The sequence below is a fragment of the Sinocyclocheilus rhinocerous genome, unplaced genomic scaffold, assembly GCF_001515625.1.
Source record: "Sinocyclocheilus rhinocerous isolate Xijiao unplaced genomic scaffold, SAMN03320098_v1.1 scaffold1439, whole genome shotgun sequence".
In the NCBI taxonomy this organism is placed as follows: Eukaryota; Metazoa; Chordata; class Actinopteri; order Cypriniformes; family Cyprinidae; genus Sinocyclocheilus; species Sinocyclocheilus rhinocerous.
This window is the reverse complement of record NW_015651494.1, coordinates 286,947-309,828: the sequence shown is the minus strand read 5'-3', so window position 1 is coordinate 309,828 and position 22,882 is coordinate 286,947. Positions and strand designations below refer to the sequence as shown.

The following is a 22,882-nucleotide window of genomic DNA, read 5'->3' as shown; positions in this document are numbered from 1 at the left end:
TCACACTCACACTCACACTCACACACACACTCACACACACTCACACACTCTCTCACTCACTCACACACATACTCAGTTCCTCCTTTCAGAAACAGATATGACCAGGAGACAACACACTCAACTCACTAATAACTCTCGTATCAAATAGATGTCACACCTGAAACGTGATTTAGTTCATCTGTAAAAGTCTGATGTAACTGTGATGAGTAAGTCCAACTTAGTTTATTGTAATGTCTGATATAAGCTATAATAATAATAATAATCAGTAAAAGTACAAATAAAAATAAACTGCAAATTGCACACATTTGTTTGAGTCTAAATGTTTCCAAGTCTAGTTTGAGAATCATCTTTTCATAGATGTCTCCACCCCAGAGATCAAATATCACGTGTGAGTTTCTATTTCATCTATTATCTGAGTGTGGATCTGGCTGAAACCTGCAGCTGTACAGCAGTGACCTGAGCTCTGATAGAACACACAACACTCAGCTGTACTCTCATAAAGCAGCAGAGCAGCGCGTGGCAGACCCTCCTCAGTCTCTCAGGAGAAGCACAGCTGGATCTGCTGAGAGGGGTTTCTGGATTCTCCGAGAGGTTTCCTAAAGTCACGGAGAGGTTTGACCTCGTGGAGCTCCCGGGATCTGACTGAGATAAATCATCAGAGACTGTGAGACAATGGACACGAAATAAAAGATATGCATTTTGATTATTAAGAAAAAATACTGGCCGACTGCGCACGTCACGTGACAGGCCTCAGACAACATAGTGTACATTTATGTAGGCCTACCGTATAAGTAATGCAATAAAAGATTTGTTTAAATATCATATATTTAGTAATAATAATAATAATAATAATAATAATAATACGTTTACACTAAATATAGGAACGTAACAGTTTCATTAACAAATAAATACATAAATAGGCCTGGATGCGTGTTAACACACACGAGAGATTTGAGCTAAAAACAACAACAACACAAACTTAAATTCAGACTAAGCGTCCAAACTGCAGCTACTGAAACGCTTTTGGTGATCCATGCTTTTATTTTTATTTATGCAGCTGAGCATTAACATGTCATTTTGTCTCACCAAAATTATAATTATACTTCTTATAGGCCTAGTTATTAGCACAAAACTAGAAACACACACACAGAGAGAGAGAGAGAGAGAGAGAGTAGAACAGAGAAAATCGCTAGATAAAAATTAAATTATGAAGCAAAATTATTATTATTAGCCAAGTGTATTATTTAAAATTATTACTAGGCATGCTTCGAATTACATGCATGCTTAGACTAAAATAATAATAATACAAATAATAGCCCAGTGCATCGTTTTAAATTATTTTAAAGCATAATTTGCATGACCTACCTTTAATTTTATACAACAAAAACAACAACAATAATAATAAAAGGCTAGTGTATTGTTTTAAATCATTGTAAAGCATTATTTGAATGACATGAAATCTTACACAACAATAATAATAAGAATAATAAATTGTTGTAAAGCGACTCGCCTCTACTCATCTGAATTTCTATTTTTATTTAAAGCAAGGAAAATGTAAAACCACCTTCCCGCTCTGTTTTCGGCACGCTCCTAAATATTCAATTTATTGCAGAAACACCCCAAAAGTCAAGCTGGAGTGTAACTGCACGTGATAATTAGAGCGATGCTGTGACGCGTTAACTGCTGGAGGCGCGAGCACCTGTTAAACATCTGCGTCACGTGCTTCATCTGCTGGAGTCCCGACGATCGCACGTGCGGACTTAAAGAAGAGAACATATCATTCAGTTTGGAGAGAAATGAACGTCTCGCAGGTGGACGACTGTGAGCCGCAGGAGCGTAGTGTCTGAAATGCCCATTTTCTTCCATTAAACGTGAAACTTGATCTAGAACAACAACTGGCTCATGTCTCCGCGCGGGAAAATGATTGCCCCGATTACGCGCCATTATGCGTGACAGCGCGCTCTATTAGCGTGTAGAGAGAAACCGTCCTTGACGTCCAAAATTTGACCAAAAATATACAGGCATTCACGGGATAGTAAAAAAGTACTTATGCACTGGGAAATTGCGAGGCCGCGTTAAAGTCGCAAATCCTGTCGAAATATAGACTAGTGGTCTATAGATGACAAACTGAACACACAACAGCGCGATTCATCACACGAGCGCACACACCAATAACCACGTCAGAACTCCGTGCACACTCGATTCGAATCAGTTCGGGTTTGACGTCATGACGTCACAGAAAAGCGTCCATAAAGAGCTTAGTTCGCAAGCAAATAAATCGGTATAAAAAGCTTGCAATGAAACATTAATCTAAAAAGACAAGAGGCTTATTTTGTGAGCTCCATCTGCGAATGATTTCCAGCCCGTCGGTGCTCGAGACTAAAGCTTAAGGCCCTGCTCTCTCTCGGTCATTACGCACATTCTCCCGGAAAGTTGAACCGTCGGACTCGCTGCATTTATGCTGAAGAATGTGAAGCTGGCTCGTGCTCTTCTCTGGATGCATCACTCTCGGCACATGATGCAAGCGCTCGCTGAGAAATCACTGCCAAATATCGACCATCAATTCAAGCTCTTCCACACTGTAAACAATTATTTTGAGATTTTGCCATTTCAAATTTTTTTTTGTAGAATTTTTTTTTTTTTAATATATATATATATATATATATTTAAATTGTCCAGACAACAAGATGATGTAGGCCTATGTTTATTGGCCCTCAACGGAGATGAAAGTTGAATGAACTAGTAGCTACAACTGTTGTTTCAGCTCAAAAACGCATGTTGAAACATGCATCACACCGAAAAAAATAATATAATTAAAAAGAAATTTTTTTTTAAGTTGACAACAAATAGGCTAGTTTACAGTGCAATGCACCGGCCCATGCCAACCCAAAACAGATGCACGCTTAGGGAAAATACTCGTGTTGGGAATGGAACTGTACTTTTTAACTGTTCTGAAACTGCTCAGGCCTCAGAATAACCTCATCAACGGAGTCAAAACCAACAGCAAGGCATTAATGTCAAATATTCCTCACATAGCATCCATCGTAAGTCTGTCATTAAAATCCAACTTTCCACCTGAAAACAGCCAACAGAGAAAACCGGATGAATTGTGATGATTCTTCGGTGTTTGTAAAGCGATATTAAGCACGTGTTAAATAACGCGCTCATGCAGGCCTCGTGTGACCTTATTTCTTATTTAATTTCTAATTGCATGCATTTAAAATTGTAGCCCGTTGACAAACGATTTTGTATCGAAAAAATATGACGTTGACAACAAATAGGCTAGTTTACAGTGCAATGCACCGGCCCATGCCAACCCAAAACAGATGCACGCTTAGGGAAAATACTCGTGTTGGGAATGGAACTGTACTTTTTAACTGTTCTGAAACTGCTCAGGCCTCAGAATAACCTCATCAACGGAGTCAAAACCAACAGCAAGGCATTAATGTCAAATATTCCTCACATAGCATCCACCGTAAGTCTGTCATTAAAATCCAACTTTCCACCTGAAAACTGCCAACAGAGAAAACCGGATGAATTGTGATGATTCTTCGGTGTTTTTAAAGCGATATTAAGCACGTGTTAAATAACGCGCTCATGCAGGCCTCATGTGACCTTATTTCTTATTTAATTTCTAATTGCATGCATTTAAAATTGTAGCCTGTTGACAAACGATTTTGTATCGAAAAAATATGACTTTACGGACGTTTGGCATATACAGCAAAGCTCAATTATTAGATATGAACGTGTTTTTTTTTGTTTTTTGTATTTCTCCACACAAAACCTAATTTGAGCCCAAAGACTAAACGAAAACACAGAATGTCAGTTCATCATCTGTTTACAGTAGGATCTTTTATCTGTCCGATTTATTATTAAGCAAACGCGTTAGGCTTCTGGGCGCATTGCATTGCATAAGAAAGGTTATTCTACTAATAACACAATTTCGAAAATAATTCGCTGTGTCAGAATAATCAATCAGCCAAGCGACATGTATACACACACGTATATATATTTTGTATTGAAATATAATTCATACATTTATATGCACAAATATTTATCTCTGTAATTATAGCCAAGGGTATTATGTACTGAGCTGAGAAGCTCGCGAGACCTTGTTCTGATCCCAAAACAAGATTAAATCATTTATTAGTATTGTCATAATTAGTATTACTGAACATAGCGCTGATGGTTTGATTATAGTTTGTTGGTTTTATTAGTTTGTAATCTCAGTGGCTTTATTGCTGTCACGAATTTCAGTAATTAGTCCGAAGTTTCTTCTTTTTTGTCTAAATATCAACGAGGCTTTAAAAACGAAGAGAAGGTTTTTATGCCGATCTGAAACATTAAGGCAGAATCCAGCGGCAAGATTGCGTGAAATAACACAAACAGATGAAAACACGGATTTTTTGACTCTTTAGTGACTCCAGTGGGCTCCCGTCACGGGTCTTTAACTTCACTCTTCTACTTTGAGGATTCATTGAAACGACAGATCTCATAAAACGCGAGAAACACGACTGAAATTATGCTTCATGTGTTTTAATGTTTGATTTTTTTTGCATTAAACAAAACACGTTACACTGATATGAAAACATACATGTCGAGTAATCTGGAGACTTCACGGCTCACTCACTTTGAGTCCAACAAACCAGTATTTTCCTCTGGGTTTAATATGTTAATATGCTGCGGGGAAAGTGCCAGTCTTACCGGTAACGACATCAAGTGCAGAAGAGAGAGTGTTTTGCTAAAAACCGACACATCTTCCATACATTCTGAAATCAGATGGTGATTTATAGCGAGTAAAACAGATATAGTCCTGGGAAGAAAACGGCGGGTTCGGTCCAAACGCGGAGCCGGTCCTGCGAATACATCTCCCGGTTTTAGCTCCTCGGTCGGTGTGTTCAGTAAACTGTCTTTAGTAATAAATACGCGTGGGTCCCGGTGTCACAGGCTCCCGGCGCAGGAGGAGGACAGGCTCCAGGCGGGCAGGCAGTAGGTGTACGGGTAATAACAGGGCGGCTGCAGTGAGAGCAGCGGCGGACGGAGCAGGTCTCCGGGGCTGTACTGACGCCGGTCGTCCCGCACCAGCACCTTCACGGCCACTTTCTTCGCCGCCGGGGCCGAGGCCAGCAGATCGGCGGCCATCTGGCGTCGCTTGGTTTTGTAGCGTCGGTTCTGGAACCAGATCTTGACCTGCGTCTCGGTGAGCTTGAGAGAGGCGGCGAGGTCCGCGCGCTCCGGGCCCGACAGATAGCGCTGATGATTGAAGCGTCGCTCGAGCTCGAACACCTGCGCGTGAGAGAACGCGGCGCGAGAGCGCTTCTTCCGCTGCTTGGGCTGATCGCTGCTCTTCTCCTCGCCGGCCTTACAGTCTGCAAAACAATCCCGAACGCGTTACTGCATGCGCTTTACTTATAACTGTCTCTGAAGTTCAAGTCTATATGCTTAGAAAAAACGTGCATGATAGTACCATTTATTTTTATATGATACTATATACATGTACACGTTTCTCCGATAACGTTTCTTAAAAGTATTGCAAAGCCCATAATAGAATGCCATGGTATTAGTATGATACATGTGCAATAAACAAACAACATGCTTAGAAAAAACGTGCATGGTTGTGCCATTTATTTTTACGTGGTATCTTGATACTATATACATTTATACGTTTCTCCGATAACGTTTTTGAAAGTGTTGCAAAGCCCAGCCTAGCATGGTATTAGTATGGTACATGTGCAATAAACAAACAGGCCTACTTTAAAAAAAAATAAATAAATAAATACCGTGCATATGGTACGGTCATCTTTTTATCATGATAGGCTATATAAGTTTCTCCGATAATGTTTTTTGGTCAAGTTCTTGATCGGTAGCTGAACGCTTTCTTGAACGGTTCGCGGAATTATCCCTGGAGGCAGCTCAAGTATTTCCAAACTCAAATCAAACTTTTCTACTCACCGGACACGCAGCGCTCCGCGGCCGTGCACTCCGGATCCGTGTCGTCCGCTAAATCTGCGTCTTTCTCGGGCTTTGCGTCGGTTTGCGCTTTACTGTCGTTGTCCTCGCTCAGCCCGGAGTCCGAGTCGTAGTTCTTGTGCTCTCTCTCGTCGCTCCTCTCCGCTCCATCCATTTCATCGAAGATTTTCCAACAAGCGCTTTTGGAGAAACAAACATCCAGATCGTTCAAATGTCGAGACTCCTCTTTTCGGTTCAGAATGGCTTGAATGGAGAACGGCATCAGAGAGTTACTGCGCACAGACATGTTAAGCAGGAAAAGTCAGTGTTGATTATAAAGCAGCGGGGTTAGGCTCCAGATCCGGATCAGATGGAGATTGAGCCCCGCGGCGGCAGATCGCTCGCATCGCGGCCCGCGTGAAGGGAGTTTTTCTGGATGCGCATCGACGCCAGAACACGAGTGTGAACGAACACTGCGCTGCTATCCGCTTCACCTGCGGCTCACCCTCGGCGCACTCCCATTGGCCAGCCAGACAGCGCTTCCAACTTCTGATTGGCTGCGTGGAGCTTCCACGTATTTCAGAACACCCAGAACGCCTAACCCGTTAACCCTTAAACACCCGCGGAGACATGCAGCGCTCAACGAAAAGACATCAGTGACCCTTTTAAATGACAGAGACGACTAAATGCTCACGCGAGCTGATGAAAAAGTAGGCCTGCAGACCTCGCAAAAGCAAGATGGATTTAACCGCAATTACCGAAAACTGAATCTGCCGAACACACGTTCCACGGAACGCTTTTAAGAGCAAGTCTATAATTTCTCAGTGTCCGGTAACATCCCGTAAACCTCGTGTTTATGTGTGATTTTATTCTCGGGTCACTCGCCGTCGGATCAAGTAAGTAGCGGAGTCTTTCAGATCGTCATTTGTCATTTAATATATGGTGAATTATTTGTATCTCCTGATTTAGAATTTTAATTGTAATAAATAAAAGCACTGACACAATTACACCGCACATTAGATTGAACAGATTTCGTTCATTCCACAAAAATAAAGTCAGTAATTAAAAATGAGATTAAAATGTTTCTAATTTTCGACTCTTATGCGCGTCATATTTGAACAATTTTGTTTGGCATTCAAAATGAATGAGGCCTAAAAAACGGTACAAGAAAAATATGAAACATCGATATGAACATGCATAAGACTCTGCTTTAATTGTCCATTTAGCAGCAACGGCATTAGTTATAATAATAATAGGCTGCTAATAATAAAGCAATAAACACAAAAAATCCTTTCTTATTCGATTTTTCTTTTGATGGAGCTGATTTCGGCAGACTTCCCTCAAATGGACTGCATAAATAAGGAAGTGTCACTTTAAATAATTCTAAAATGTGTAGATTTTCTTATTGTGATATCGTGGCACTGACATTCTGGTTTGGACAAATATATAGGCCAATTATATATTGTGAACGTTTACGACAAAAACTGAAACCTAAACCGCTGCTAATTTATTATATCACTGCTAAGATATTTCAGTAAATTAACAACTGAGGTTAATGTATTTAATAAGCCAGTCCGGTTTATTTAGCGTTGACGGGAAATTATCAAATGTGAACTAATTCAGTTGTTTACTAAATCATGTTGTTGGACTTTAAGCGTCACATAGTTTTATTTATTTTTTTACTCGTTGTGAAGTTCGAGTATAAATTCGATTTATAAAAGTAGGCTAAAACGGTGTTTATCGAAGTCGTAAGTCGTTTTCTGTCCGTTTTTCCTAATGCAGTATTACTATACATATTTTTCTGCAATGTTTTTACCAAAGCGTCATAACGGAAAATATAGATTCTGCTTTTTTATTTCACTAAATATCTAATCAACGCAAATTACAAAATTACGGCTGACGTTTAATATAATACGATCAAAATAATACAATATATTACTACGAAATATGTAACATAAGTAGCCCATTTTACAGTTAATAGTTAAACTATTATCACACCGTAGATTAATTCAGAGGCTGATGCTGAGAATAAAGAACATCTTTTACATGCTGCACACACATTTAAATCTCACGGAAATTGCATTTAGCCTCGCACACATGTTAGTCCGGTAAATATGATGTTCAGAAATGATTTTATATTCTCAGTAAATAAATTGCGCGTGCAATAAACTTCAAAAAAGCAATGCATCCAAGAAACTATCGAGGAGCGTGTATGTGTGTGAGTCAGACATGTTTATCAGCTAGTTTGGGAACAAAGAGTTAATCCGACAAAACTATGACCTCAGTGGAGAAATGATTCATAAGTAGTAATGAAGGTGTAAGTTCGTGTCGGTCTGTAGTCATTATAATTAATATTCTCTGTAGATATATGCGTGTGATCTGACGGAGAAGTGAGTTTTAAACGCATCTGACAGAGCTGTGAGAAAAGGTTAGAGACTGCAGGACTCTACAGGAAAAAGACATTCATGAGAGAATGGCGTGACAGCATCTCCTTTAAAACACACCGCCTTCATGCCAAGTATGAAAGCCCTTCTGTGTTTTTCCTGCCAAATGAAACTCATGTGCGGCGATTTAAAGCCCCGTCTAGTCCAGATGCGGAACACGAGCAGACAGACGCAGACGCAGACGCAGACGCAGACGCGAGAAGGATGCGAGCTGCTTGTTACCATGGAAACGGAAAAGCCCTCATTCATCGAGACAAACCTGCAGGATGCATGAGTTCAGACCCGCATCGGGACATCTGACTGCGTCACGAGTAAATACTCACCTGCTTTGAATTGCAAAAAAAAAATAATAATAATTTCAATAGGAATCCATGCATTTCCCGTGAGAGCGATCATTTCCACATGCATTGGGTTCAGTTGCACATGAGAATTCGCCTCACTGACCAACAGGGAAAAAAGGTTTGAAAGTGCATCACACATCGCTTCTACTAACTAGACAACGGACTTTTGGCGCAGGAAATATCGCTACATGTGGTGCATTTACAAGTCGGCAAGAGTGTTGAATTTGATTGGGCATGCATCTTTTTCTGCATTAAATTCAAAACGATTTTGTAACATCTACAAAATAATGAATAATCGAATGCTGTGGATTTATTCACTGTTGTTGCACAGTAGCCGATCTTATTTTCTATCAAATGCACCATCAATACAGACGCTGCATCTCTTGCGTCCGCGACGCTTTCTCACTAAACTAGGTTTAAAAGAAACCCTGAGCTTCCTGCTCTTAACTAGCACATGTGCATTTAACCCATACACAAGATCTTTCCTACAGCACTCGAACAGCAGCAACACAGACTCAACCCTGCAGGAACCGGTCAGTAAAGCAGTACAGATCCAGCTGAAGGAGTGGAGCGAGAAACTACAGACCAAACACAACCTGAACGCCAAGTATGAAAGCCCTTCTGTGTTTTTCCTGCCAAATGAAACTCATGTGCGGCGATTTAAAGCCCCGTCTAGTCCAGATGCGGAACACGAGCAGACAGACGCAGACGCAGGCGCAGACGCAGACGCGAGAAGGATGCGAGCTGCTTGTTACCATGGAAACGGAAAAGCCCTCATTCATCGAGACAAACCTGCAGGATGCATGAGTTCAGACCCGCATCGGGACATCTGACTGCGTCACGAGTAAATACTCACCTGCTTTGAATTGCAAAAAAAAAATAATAATAATTTCAATAGGAATCCATGCATTTCCCGTGAGAGCGATCATTTCCACATGCATTGGGTTCAGTTGCACATGAGAATTCGCCTCACTGACCAACAGGGAAAAAAGGTTTGAAAGTGCATCACACATCGCTTCTACTAACTAGACAACGGACTTTTGGCGCAGGAAATATCGCTACATGTGGTGCATTTACAAGTCGGCAAGAGTGTTGAATTTGATTGGGCATGCATCTTTTTCTGCATTAAATTCAAAACGATTTTGTAACATCTACAAAATAATAAATAATCGAATGCTGTGGATTTATTCACTGTTGTTGCACAGTAGCCGATCTTATTTTCTATCAAATGCACCATTAATACAGACGCTGCATCTCTTGCGTCCGCGACGCTTTCTCACTAAACTAGGTTTAAAAGAAACCCTGAGCTTCCTGCTCTTAACTAGCACATGTGCATTTAACCCATACACAAGATCTTTCCTACAGCACTCGAACAGCAGCAACACAGACTCAACCCTGCAGGAACCGGTCAGTAAAGCAGTACAGATCCAGCTGAAGGAGTGGAGCGAGAAACTACAGACCAAACACAACCTGAACGCGGAGCAACTAACAAACAAACCCGAGAGGTAAAGCCACACAAACACTAGAGATGAATGCAGGGACTTTAAAGCGAAACTCAACTGAATGAACTCTCGCATTGCAGATGTTGTTTAATGCGTGTGTTCATTGTTTTGTGTATATACTATTTTCCTGCCAATCTTGGCAAAGGCACACCTGTAAAAAGTTTAAATTTTTTTTATCTCTGCGGCTTTCTTGGTTCAGTAAAGTAAATAAATGAACAAATAAATGCATTATTAGCTTATCTAGTTAGTGTCATTTTATATATACATCATAGTGTTTTTGTTTTCATAATATATGTATGCAGGGCTCGCAAAATTTCTGAATCCCTGGCAGCCCTTTGAACAGGTACTCTGCAGATTTTGGTAGCCCGAAAATTAATTTAACTAGCCCAAATAAAAACAGACCTTTTTTTTATTTTTTATAAATATAGAAAATCAGATAGGAGTTTAAATGTCAATCAAACATATTTTCAATACACAAATATCAACAAATATGAAGGAATTTTATTTCACTATTTACAGGGTATCTGCAAAATAAAAAATAAATAAATTTAAGGCGATTTATGACGCATTTTAAGAGCTGCAGAAGTCAAATGAACACAGTATGAGTGGGGATGAACAATGTCTGTGATAACATACAGTACTGAGCCATAAAATCACATGATTTACAGTTCAGAGACAGGGTTTCACAAAAACCTTACACAACAGCATTTCAGCCTTTAGACCATTTTTATGACAAGGGATAAATTAAGCATATATATTATTGTCAATTTAAAATTTGTCTTAATTGTTTAGATTTTTAGAAGGCACATTAATTTCTTTCTCATTTACAACTCTATGTGTTTGCTGCGTAAAATCATGAGTTGATATTTGCATTGATCTGATCATAATCACAAAGAAAGGCTTGTTGGAAATGCAAAACCATTCTCTGCCACGAGGTGGCGCTTCAGGAGCTGAAATATCGCGGTTTCCCCGGTAACGGCTGAACACACAGCAGCTCCGCTCATAAACGCTGCTTTACACGTTTCTGAGGACAGTCTGTTCTTTTCAGATAAATTCAAATAAAGACATCAGCGGGACAGCGCTCATATTTATTAACTGACATCATTGCCTTTTGAAGTTTAATCCAGCCTTATCGCCACGCTTGTCTTTCAGTCCCCAACTGTAAGACCTCTTGAAGATATAATTAAGACATTTCTTATACCATTTAACTATTTAAAACTTCGTATGGCCTTAAGTTTGATACAACTCTCACTGTAGGAGTGTTTAAGGACCCACGGGAGATCTGTATTTAAGGCCCGTCGGCAGAGTGCTGAAACATTTGGTAGCTGACTGGAAACACAATAATAGCCCCGGGACGCCGAGCTGGCGATTTTGCGAGCCCTGGTGTGTGTACTGTGTATATCTATTATGTATATATAAATACACACACATGCATGTGTATATTTCAGATTTTTTTTATTATTATAATATATTAAATACATTTATTTATAATATAAATTATACGAATATAAATATAGACAGTAAATACGTGTCAAAATGTTCTAAATTTATACCGTATGTGTGTGTATTTATATATACATAAACATACACAGAACACACACATATATTATGCAAACGAAAATTATTTTGGATGCGATTAATCACAATTAATCATTTGACAGCACTATATATATATATATATATAAACAGCTTTACACTGCAAAAATGATTATCTTAGTATTTTTGTCTGGGTTTCCATGAATATATCTAAATATTGTTAACTTGAGGCAAAATGACTATATTAGGTCTTTTTTCCATGACAAATCTATTAAAATTAAGTGACAGATGTGTGTTTCTGCTTAAAACAAGAACAAATGTCTGTCAATGGGGCCACAAAATAAACTGAATTCAAAGTGAACACAAGATTATTTTTCTGACCCCACTGACAGATATTTGTTCTTGTTTTATGCATAAACGTAATTCTTTTTTTCTTTTTCTTTCCAGAAAACAATCTGGTCTGATTCTGCTTCTGCAGTAAATGTATCTTGATTGTACTGGAAAACAATTCAGACAAAAATCCTGATGAAGAGCTTTTTTTGTTGTTGCAGTATATTTGCTTCAGGGATCAATTTTCAATTAAGCACGACCCCAAAGTTTTTTTGGTCATATTTTGATCACTTCTGTATGGTTTTGTGTTTGAGGGAGAGCTGGTAGAGCGATACTAGTTAGTGCCGAGTTTAAAAATGAAGGAAATAACTGGATGGAACATCTAAAGAGATCAAATTCAGCCTCCTACTGGAACAAATGAGGAGGTCTCTGTTAAAACACACACAGCTGTTTCCTGCTGCACTCGATTAAAACAGCCAATAATAAATGAGCGACGGAATAATCTATTCTTAGCTGAACCGCAGAAATAAAAGCCCTTCTCTGAAAGCCTCTCTCTCTCACACACACACACACACTCTCTCTCTCTCTCTCTCTCACACACACACACTCTCTCTCTCTCTCACACACGCACGCACACACACACACTCTCTCTCTCACACGCACACACACACACTCTCTCTCTCTCTCACACACACTTTTAAACAGTATCTTTGGCACCCAGAACAGTTCAACTAAATGCTGAAAACTTTAAAGACTTTTCATATACTGCTGAATTATATCTATTATAACACTGACATTAATAACTGAACCATAAAAAATAAAAATTTGCACAAAACAAAATATAAAAAACACCTCAGACTGGATCAGAGCAATCACAGACAGACAGACAGACAGACACACACACCATACACAACACACACACAGACAGACAGACACACGCACGCACGCACACACACACACACAGAGTGGTGTAAAACCTGCAGTTTCTCACAGTCAACACTGCATTGATGAATTGAATATTATTATTGAGTTATTTACACACACAGCAGCTCTTCATCATCAGTCTCTTCATCTCTTCATTCGTCTGCAGAACTGAATCGTGTTGATTCTCAGCTGCTCTGATTCAGATTCATTTCCCAACACTCTCTGACCTTTAAACTACTACTAACGGTGAACTCGAGGAGATCAAGCGGAGACTCATCATCGTTTGGCTCGTTTTGAAGGCGGCTCGTCAGATTTCTGTGCTCCACGTGTGCGAGGAAGAGCAGGACTGGAGTCACGCTTGCGTCCCCTCACCGATCTGAGACACAGAGAGAGACAGTTCACTCACACACTGCAGGAATGTTTATGATCTACTACTGCATCAGACACTGTAACCCATAATGCAAAGCGCATGACCTGTTCTTTCATTTCCAGCGTGACAAATGAACAGTAAGTGATGTCTTTCTTGACTCATTATTGGATCAGACTCACAAAGTTCAGACATTTTTACACAAAACTGAGTCAAAATGCAAAATATCTGTATTCACGTGCTGATAGCTGAACACCACTCACTGAATTACATTAAATATGAAGCATGAGGCCATGTGACAGTTTAGCAAACTACTGTTTTATTAACAATTAATACAGTACTATAAATGTACTATAATGAGTAAGAAAAAAAGAAGAATAGATTCAAAAATAGATAAATAAAAAGCACTAATGAGGCTCTATCTAAGCAGACGGTGTGCAGTACACTAGTCTTCGTTCTGAACTTTGTCAAACAGTATTTCTCAGATGTACAGACCGTGTGTTCGGGGAGTTTTCCTCTTTCCCGCTGAGTTTACTGAGAGCTCGAGTGGACGGTTTGCTGGGTTTATTCCTGAAAACAAACGAGAGAGATGAGTCTGGATTGGCTGAGCCGTGAGCATCGCAGCATCAGACGTCTGTCGTACTTCTCTGCCTCCAGACGAGACGCGGCGCGGGTCGTCGCTCTGCTTCGGGTCTCTTCTTCATCACCCTCTTTCTCTCCGTCTCTTTTCTCTGAGGCTCCTGTGTCTGTGAACGAGAGAACAGACTGAAAATCCTCTAGAGCAGCGACTGAAGAAAATATTAATGCAATGTAATTACTACAATAAAATTGATAATTAAAATAAGTAAATAAAAAAAATTTAGTACTGTACTATAACAGGGCTATAATAAGAAATAAACATAATAAAGTAATCAAAAATTTAATTAAAATAAACGGAATAAAACAAATATGTAATGAATGAATAAATTTAATTAAAAAAAGCAAATAAAAGTCAGATTAAAATAAAGTAAAACCTTAAAATAAACAGATTAAACAAATAAATTCATTAATAAATTAGATTAAAATAAACAAATGAGTGAATAAGTAAATACAGTATTATAAGAAAATACAAATATAATGAAAAAATGAATTCAAATATACAGATTAAAACAAACTCATCAGTTATTAAATTAGATCAAAATAATAAAAGTTAGATTAAAATAAAAAAAATACAGTATATGGTAAATACAGTATTATAACATTACTATAATAAGAAATAAACATAATAATGTAACTTAGTAGAAACTAAATATTTTCCAAATTATATTTTAAATATATTTACAATATTAATATTTGACACTAGGCTATAAATTTGGGTCTACACACCAGAGTCGTCTGTGGCAGAGGATGTTTTGGAGGATCGTCCGCGGCGGGCCGGTTTCTGCTGCCGGTCCTCCTGAACACACACACACACACACAGACAGACAGACAGACAGACAGACAGACAGACAGACAGACAGACAGACAGACAGACAGACAGACAGACAGACAGACAGACAGACAGACAGACAGACAGACAGACAGACAGACAGACAGACAGACAGACAGACAGACAGACAGACAGACAGACAGACAGACAGACAGACAGACAGACAGACAGACAGACAGACAGACAGACAGACAGACAGACAGACAGACAGACAGACAGACAGACAGACAGACAGACAGACAGACAGACAGACAGACAGACAGACAGACAGACAGACAGACAGACAGACAGACAGACAGACAGACAGACAGACAGACAGACAGACAGACAGACAGACAGACAGACAGACAGACAGACAGACAGACAGACAGACAGACAGACAGACAGACAGACAGACAGACAGACAGACAGACAGACAGACAGACAGACAGACAGACAGACAGACAGACACACACACACACAGACACAGACACAGACAGACACACACAGACAGACACACGTCAGTCATTCATTCATATGTCAGATCACAGCAGTTAGTGAGTCAGGAGTTTTTGTTTGCTCACTGTCACATCTTCCTCGTCTTTCCTCTCCTCTTCTTCATCACTCGCTTTGATCATCTCCTGATCTTCAGATGGACTCGCTGAGAGAAACAGAGACAAATCAAACACAAACGGAGTGAAATGAGCATTCAGGCATCATGCTGTACGACTTCAAAGAAAACGAGACATTTAGCAGAACGATCACGCTGGTCTTTTACACACAGTGATGATTAATGTGGACGGACACTTGATAAAAACTACTGACCTTCATCTTTCCTCTGTTTGGCAGATTGTTCTGGTTCTTCCTTCACCTCTGCTGTCGAGTCCTGCAGAAACACTCATTATAAAGCTATTCATCACACACGCACACACACTCTCTCTTACACACACACACACACGGACACACACACACACACACTCACTCACATGCACACACGCACGCACGCACGCACGCACACACACACACTCACTCACGCTGAGTGACTTACTGGAGCAGAATCAGGAAGATTGTCTGATCTCTTCCGTTTCAGTGCAGGTTTCACTAGAGAGAGAGAGAGAGAGAGACAGGTGAACTGATGATCTACAGACAGACGTGCGTGCATGTGTGAGTGAGTATGTGTGTGTGTGAGCGCACGTGCGAGTGTGTGTGTGTGTGTGCGTGTGAGTGCGTGATTGTGTGAGAGTGTGCGAGTGTGTGTGAGTGTGCGCGCACGTGTGAGTGTGCGTGCGTGATTGTGTGAGTGTGAGAGTGTGTGTGTGTGTGTGCGTGCGTGTGAGTGTGCGTGAGTGTGTGAGTGTGTGCGATGTGCATTGAATTTATTTAATACACGAGTTTCACAATTTGGGTTGAATTACTGAAATAAATGAACTTTTCCACGACTAAATGATTTATTGAGATGCACCTGTATATCATGATTTAGATTTTTAAAAACATAATTTCAACTTTTTATCTCTTTATGTCATAATTTTGACTTCTTTATTTCAGAATTATGACATATATGTCATAATTCTGACTTATAAAGTCATACGGCTTAGTATGTCTAATTTTGACTTTAAAGCCAAACGTTCAACATTTCATCTCATAATTATGACTCATAAGTCATGACTTACCACAACATGATTTTTTTCCTTACATGCCAGAAAAGGGCTTCCACAGCAGACAGAGAGAGATACAGAAGAAAACTCACCTCTTTAGAAACCGTTTGCTCTTTTTCAGCATCGGTGCTGGTTTGATTTGCTGCAGTCAGAAAAACAGTATTTATTTCAGATTCCACAGCTTATTCATTCAGAAAACATGACATCTAGAGTCAGTAATGTGCTGTAAATGTCGTTGTTATTCAGTCATGAGCAGTGAGTGATTTTCTCTTTGTCTTTTGTCATTCTGACACAGACAGCAGCAGGTTTATTAGGCTGCTGTCACTTTAAGACCTAATGCACAGATCCAATACACTGACACACATCCGGCTTCTTTCTCAGCTGTTTACGTTCACTCAAGACATAACTGACTGTGTTAACAGAGATACTCAACAAAAGGGTATTTTTACGTAAATTAAAAAAATTCTAATTCATGTAGAACCCTGACACACATACACACCTGCCCTCTGAGCGGATGATCGTCCTCTCCGCGTGCCGCTCTCCGTCTGCTCCACCTGATCAGACAACGTCATTAGTGACACACACACAGGATTTCTGTTAAGATCTGCTGATGAAATGATTCTGATCCGTTACCGTCTCAGAGGTGTCTGATGACTTCTGATCCTGCTCGTCTGAGACAGATGCAGCGCCTGCATCGGACACATGGGTTACACTGAGACGTGCTCCACACACCCTCCATCAGAAACACACACACGCTTCATCATCACTAACCTGGGTCTGTAGAGTCCATCTCAGGCTCCTCTGCATCTGTGGTGAGTGTCTGCGCAGGCTCAGCTGTGTCTGTCTCTTTTGTGTCTGCAGTGAGAGTCTGCGCAGGCTCAGCTGTGTCTGCAGTAACCACTGGCGTGGATTCAGCTGTGTCTGCAGTAAGGGTCTGCATAGGCTCAGCTACGTCTTCATTCAGCTTCAATTCAGCTGCGTCTGCAGTGAGAGTCTGCGTTGACTCAGCTGCATCTACAGCGGTCGTCTGTGTAAATTCAGCTGCGTCTGCAGTGAGAGTCTGCGTTGACTCAGCTGCATCTACAGCGGTCGTCTGTGTAAATTCAGCTGCGTCTGCAGTGAGAGTCTGCGTTGACTCAGCTGCATCTACAGCGGTCGTCTGTGTAAATTCAGCTGCGTCTGCAGTGAGAGTCTGCGTTGACTCAGCTGCATCTACAGCGGTCGTCTGTGTAAATTCAGCTGCGTCTGCAGTAAGAGTCTGTGTTGACTCAGCTGCATCAGCTGTAAGCATTTGTGTGTCTCTTTCATCTGTCTGCTCATCACCAGCCTGAAAGAAAAGCATTAACACTTTACAGGAAACACTTGATTTAAAAGGCAGATTGAAAGCAGCTGTGCTGTCTCTGTCTAAAAACTGTGGTTGACGGGATGTCAACAAGTCACTGCAAGTCGGACAGCATTTCAAACCAGGTGATCGGTTCTGTGCAGTTAAATTGCTTAAGAGCCTTACAATCTGAGACGGTCATGTGTTTACCTCTGATGTCACTTCCTGTGACCTGAGAGCGCCCGTCTCCATGGGCTCTGCTGCGGCGGCGGATGTAGCGATTACAGCGGACTCGGTTTCAGAGTATTCTAACTCACTTCCTGTGTCCTCAGTGTCTGTCTCCATAGCGACCTGAGAATCTGCAGCCATGAGATCTGAGGAGTGATATCCGGATCCATGGAGAGCAGCGCAAGCGCCGCTTCCTTCCGGCCTCTGCTTCTCTCCGGACAGCGAGCTCTGAGGCGGAGGTGTGGACATCCATCAGGCTCAAGAGGGTGTCGGCTTCTGCAGACAGTGGGCGGGGCTCTTTAAGCACCGCCTCCTCGTCCTCGGGTTCGGGAGTGACGTCGCTCAGGGCGGCGTAAGGGTCGTCCGGTGCAGTCAACACTGGATGCGTCTGATCCGCTGGTTCTCCAGTCCCGGGACTCTCCTTCCCTCCCGACTTGCTCTCGGAATCTTTCTGCACCTTCTTCTCAGTTGTTTTCTTCGCGACCTTTGCATCCTTCGTTTTCTCCTCTGAGGTTTTCTTGTCCTCTTTCTTTTGTTCTGCGGTTACTGGTTTACTCTTGGCTTCCGTTTGTTCCTCCGATTTGCCCGGAGTGGGATTCTGGGGTTTAGACTTGTCCTTCTCCGTTAGGGATTTGACCTTCGGCCCCGTCTCCGCCTTTCGGACGTCGCTCTCGGTTTCCGAGCCGGATTTCTGCGGATGAGTCTCGTCCACAGACGAATCCTTCCTATCCATCCGCACCTTAGGCTTCTCTCCCGCTTTAGCCTCCGGGTGACTCTTTGACCTCTTGAGAATCTCTTTAGGGTGCTTGTCTTTCTTCCGGCTGACCTCTGAACCCGTCTCGACCTCTGACCTCTCCTCTGAGGAGCCGGTGGAGTCCAGACGCCGGAGCAGCTTCGGTTTCTCCTTCTCGTTCACAGCCGTCTTTCCTTTCTTCAGGTTCCCTTCATCCGCAGCTTCAGAGACACTCGTCTTGCCTTCTCGAGAAGACACGGAACTCTTCCTGTCTGGCTTGACCTTTGACCCCTTCTCGTCAGCTGCTCCTTTTGCAGTCCCTCCGTCTTTCTCGTCGGCCGCGGCGTCTCCGCTCATCCTGCTCTCCGTCTTGAGTTTGTGCTTGAGTCGTTCGTCAGGGACGCCGCGCTTTTTCTCCTTTTGTTTGGAAAGCGAGTCTTTCCGAGTGTTTTTGCGGCGTTCCTCTGTTCCCAGCTCCAGGTCCAGGATGAAGGAGTGAATGCGGTTTTTGTCAGGGAGTTTCTCCTCACTGTCTGTCTTCTTCCTGCGCTGCTCCTCTAGAGCAGACGGCCGTCGCACTGACTTCAGACCTGTGGGCTTCACCTGCAGAGAGACGGACAGAAGTGTTCACTAATGAGAGACAGACAGAGAGAGAGAGAGCTGGAGAGTGAGAGACACTTACATCTTTGCTGACTGAATCACCTTCAGTGTCACTTTTCTTCCTCTCATCCTCTTTTCTGAAATGCAGGAGTTAATGAGAAATGTCTTACCATCTGGTCCATTTATGCGTCATATGGAGTTTTCTGAAAACCACTAGCTTTAGGGAACTAGTTACTGGTTTTACCAAAGTTTTCCCCACTAACCTGGAGTCTCTCTTTCTCTGTCTGCTCAGAGCCACTTTCTTCTCCAGGAACTTCTTCTCTTTTCGAGCCTCTTTAGCTCGGGGTCTCTGATCTGCAAAGATAGTCGCCTGTTTCTTCCAATCTGTTAGGAGAAAATCATGTCAGAGATCAGATCATCAATGAAACCGAGTCCGCTGTAATCGCTACATCCGCCGCCGCAGCAGAGCCCATGGAGACGGGCGCTCTCAGGTCACAGGAAGTGACATCAGAGGTAAACACATGTATCTCATTCAGGAGATACTTTTTTTAATAGATCATTTAAATATATTTCTGATTGAAAAGCATTTCAGTTTACCTAATGTTTTGATGAACCGATATTGATTATCAAATTCGAGTCCGCTGTAATCGCTACATCCGCCGCCGCAGCAGAGCCCATGGAGACGGGCGCTCTCAGGTCACAGGAAGTGACATCAGAGGTAAACACAAGTATCTCATTCAAGAGATACTTTTTTAAATAGATCATTTAAATATATTTCTGATTGAAAAGCATTTCAGTTTACCTACAAGAGCACAGAATGTTCGTATGTTCGGAAGCAGCCTACCAACCAACTCACATTTTGAAAATACGAACATAAAAAAGCTCTTTATACAAAAAAAGATTGACTTAAATTTTTATTTTACTTTTTAAATTGTAAAGCATTTTGGTACACTATGGTTTTTAAAGTGCTTTATACAGAAATTTACATCAGAATGGCTTTACAAATGATACACAATAAATAATTCCGCTGGTGTTTTTGAATGAGGCCCATCGTTAGGTTTTCTAGCATGTCAAAGGTCATGGATGTGTTCTTACCACCGAGCGTCTGCGCTGCTCCACCGTCACCTCGTCATCAGAGTCGCTGTAGTAGCGCGAGTACAGGAAGGGCTTGTGTACGTATCCCTGTCTCACACCGCGGGGCTTCTTCTCCCTGCTGCCCTCCGAGTCATCCCCAGCTGGTGTCTTCTGCCCTCCAGTGACACACACACACTGACTGATCACGTGATGCGCCTCTCACCCTCAGAGCTGAGCTCTCCCTCCTCGGTGGACTCAGACGGAGGCTCGTCCTCATCGCTGTCTCCCTCGAACGAGGACAGATCGCTGGTGTGGACCGAACTCACGGTGATGTCACTGAGACCCTCCAGATCAGAGTCCTCCAGCGAGTACTCTAATAATACACACACACACACACACCAATGAAACCAGAGCGTGAACTTACAGCTTGCAGCGCTGCAACCTTTGATGCAATGGGAGTCAATCTAAATATAATGCTTTAATCAACACTTTTCACCATTAGTTAATTTTGGCGGCTGTTATAGCAAACACGCAGTAATAGTTTTTGATAGAGTTCCACATATAATGGTCATTACATATGCAGTGGGCGTTCACACTGAAGTCTCACAGCAGACGTTCAAATCGTTCAAATCAGAGGCTAAATTCAGGGGAGAAAATTAACATTTATATCTAAATTGTGATCATTTTGTGACCAATTATAAGTGCACCTCAGGAAAAATCATTAAGTAATTAAAAAAAAGAATTTCATGACCCCTTTATTACAAGGAACTGAGGACACGATGCAGTATTTAGAGAAAAAAATAATCACTGGATATGTGATTGTTCCAGTAGACTGAAAATATGACCGCTTAGACTAAGTTGGTGATCAAATTACTTTCTTTAAGACTAGTCATAAATCTTTAAAGTCAGATATTGGTCTAACTTGATACTGAAAAGTAAGCTTGGTTAAATGCTAGTTGGTCAGACTAGTACTTAAGACACAATCTAAACATAATGGCTTTGCTAATACCATTAGTAAAACTCACAACTAGTGACGCACTGAAATTTCAGCAAATGAAAATATTTGGCTGAAAAAGCAATTAAAAAAAATTTTTTTTTTACAGTGTCTGCAAAAATTATTCTGTAGGACCGAAATCATTGAGCATTGATGTTTAGTTAGTGCTTCTCTGATGAGGTGTTTTAACAGTCAGTATCTACTTTATGTCCAAAACAAAAATAAACTACAGTAGTGCCACCAAAAATCATGTTATTGTAATAAGTACAATTTGTTTGGCTGAAATATCAAGATGCGACTCGCTGCCGAAGAACTTTACAATGACTGAAAACAATTTGGTGTAGGACTTACTTTGAAACCATTTTCACTCAGAAACGGCTAGTAAATTTCACAAATAATTACAGGGAGTAAAGACAAGAAACACACGAAGTAGTACTTTCTTGAAAAACATTCTCTGGTAATCTTTGTGTTATTTATAACTTGCATGACTAGTTTAATTTCTAATCTAAAAACACCCTGAACAGCATAAAGGGTTCAACCCAAATTTGCTAAATGAAAACTTCACTAAAAATTAATTTGGGTGCATCAGAATGAAACACAATCAGTGCAACACACAAGAGGAGTGAAAAAAAGGCAGAAACGGTTCATAAAAACCAAGTGGCATGTAGGATTCATTGGGTTTGCTGTCGTACCTTCCCTCAGTCTCTCTCTGGTCTTCTGTTTGACGCTGGAGGGTTTCTGGGAGTCAGTGTCGCGGTTCTCCTCTCTGATCTTCCCTGAGGATTTACTGCTGTTCCCCGTGTCTCCCTCGTCCTTCACCTTCATCTCGGCACTTCTCTCCTCCTCTTCCTCTTTCCCAGGCTGCGGTTCCTCCGGCTCCTCCTTCGTCTCTGCGGTGTGCTGCTCCTCCTCGGGGAGGCTGATGTCCATCTCCTCCTCTTTGTGCTCGTGGCTCGGGTCAGTGCCGCTGGTCTCTGGGATCTGAACATCAGCGCCGGAGCTCCGAGCTGGAAACACCAGAAAACGTGACTTATGTTCTGGATCATTTGTAATGAGAAGACAGTAGATTCTTCAAATGTGAGAAGCTCACCGGCATCATTTCCGTGGTCTGCGGTCAGCAGTTCAGCTTCCTGGTTTTCCGCAGGAAGGGGCGGAGCTACAGGAGGAAGTTCATCCTCCTCCACGTGGCCGTTTGGAGACAGAAACTTCCGGACGACGCGCTCCACCTGCGGCCGAAAGGAGTGATGGACCTTTGGATCGACGACCTGAGTCACGATCCTGTCCACTCCCTGCTCCAGCATCCCGGACCTGATCCACACAGACAAGACATGATGAAGGACAGGAGAGAGAGACAGACAGACAGTGAGACAGACAGACGGACAGTGAGACAGACAGACAGACAGTGAGACAGACAGACAGATAGACAGACGGACAGTG

At 41.6% G+C, this 22,882-nt stretch overlaps 2 protein-coding genes and 1 pseudogene across 2 annotated transcripts in view; all 3 read right to left on the bottom strand.

The window, feature by feature from the left end:
- Positions 1 to 15,326, bottom strand: part of LOC107712918 (ras-related protein Rab-28-like) — a 42,643-nt gene extending 27,317 nt beyond the window's left edge. Inside the window, exons 1-2 of the mRNA XM_016518318.1 lie at positions 15,311 to 15,326; positions 8,454 to 8,456 (exon numbers count right to left, since the gene is read on the bottom strand). The gene's annotated coding sequence lies outside the window, so the exon portion shown is untranslated. The remainder of the gene's footprint in view (positions 1 to 8,453; positions 8,457 to 15,310) is intronic.
- Positions 4,530 to 6,509, bottom strand: nkx3-2 (NK3 homeobox 2). The gene is made up of 2 exons (XM_016518314.1): positions 5,953 to 6,509; positions 4,530 to 5,369 (listed from the first exon to the last, which is right to left on the bottom strand). The coding sequence occupies exons 1-2, from the start codon at positions 6,254 to 6,256 to the stop codon at positions 4,942 to 4,944; spliced, it is 732 nt and encodes a 243-aa protein (XP_016373800.1). The 5' UTR covers positions 6,257 to 6,509; the 3' UTR covers positions 4,530 to 4,941.
- The window catches only part of LOC107712911 (biorientation of chromosomes in cell division protein 1-like 1), a 12,082-nt pseudogene continuing 2,202 nt past the window's right edge, over positions 13,003 to 22,882 (bottom strand).

What these genes read in the sequence shown, in the direction of transcription:
- nkx3-2 (XM_016518314.1), bottom strand. Translation starts at nt 6,256, where the DNA reads ATGTCTGTGCGCAGTAACTCTCTGATGCCGTTCTCCATTCAAGCCATT. An exon ending in CGCGGAGCGCTGCGTGTCCG is followed by an intron (nt 5,370 to 5,952) that starts GTGAGTAGAAAA and finishes ATTGTTTTGCAG; the next exon opens with ACTGTAAGGCCGGCGAGGAG.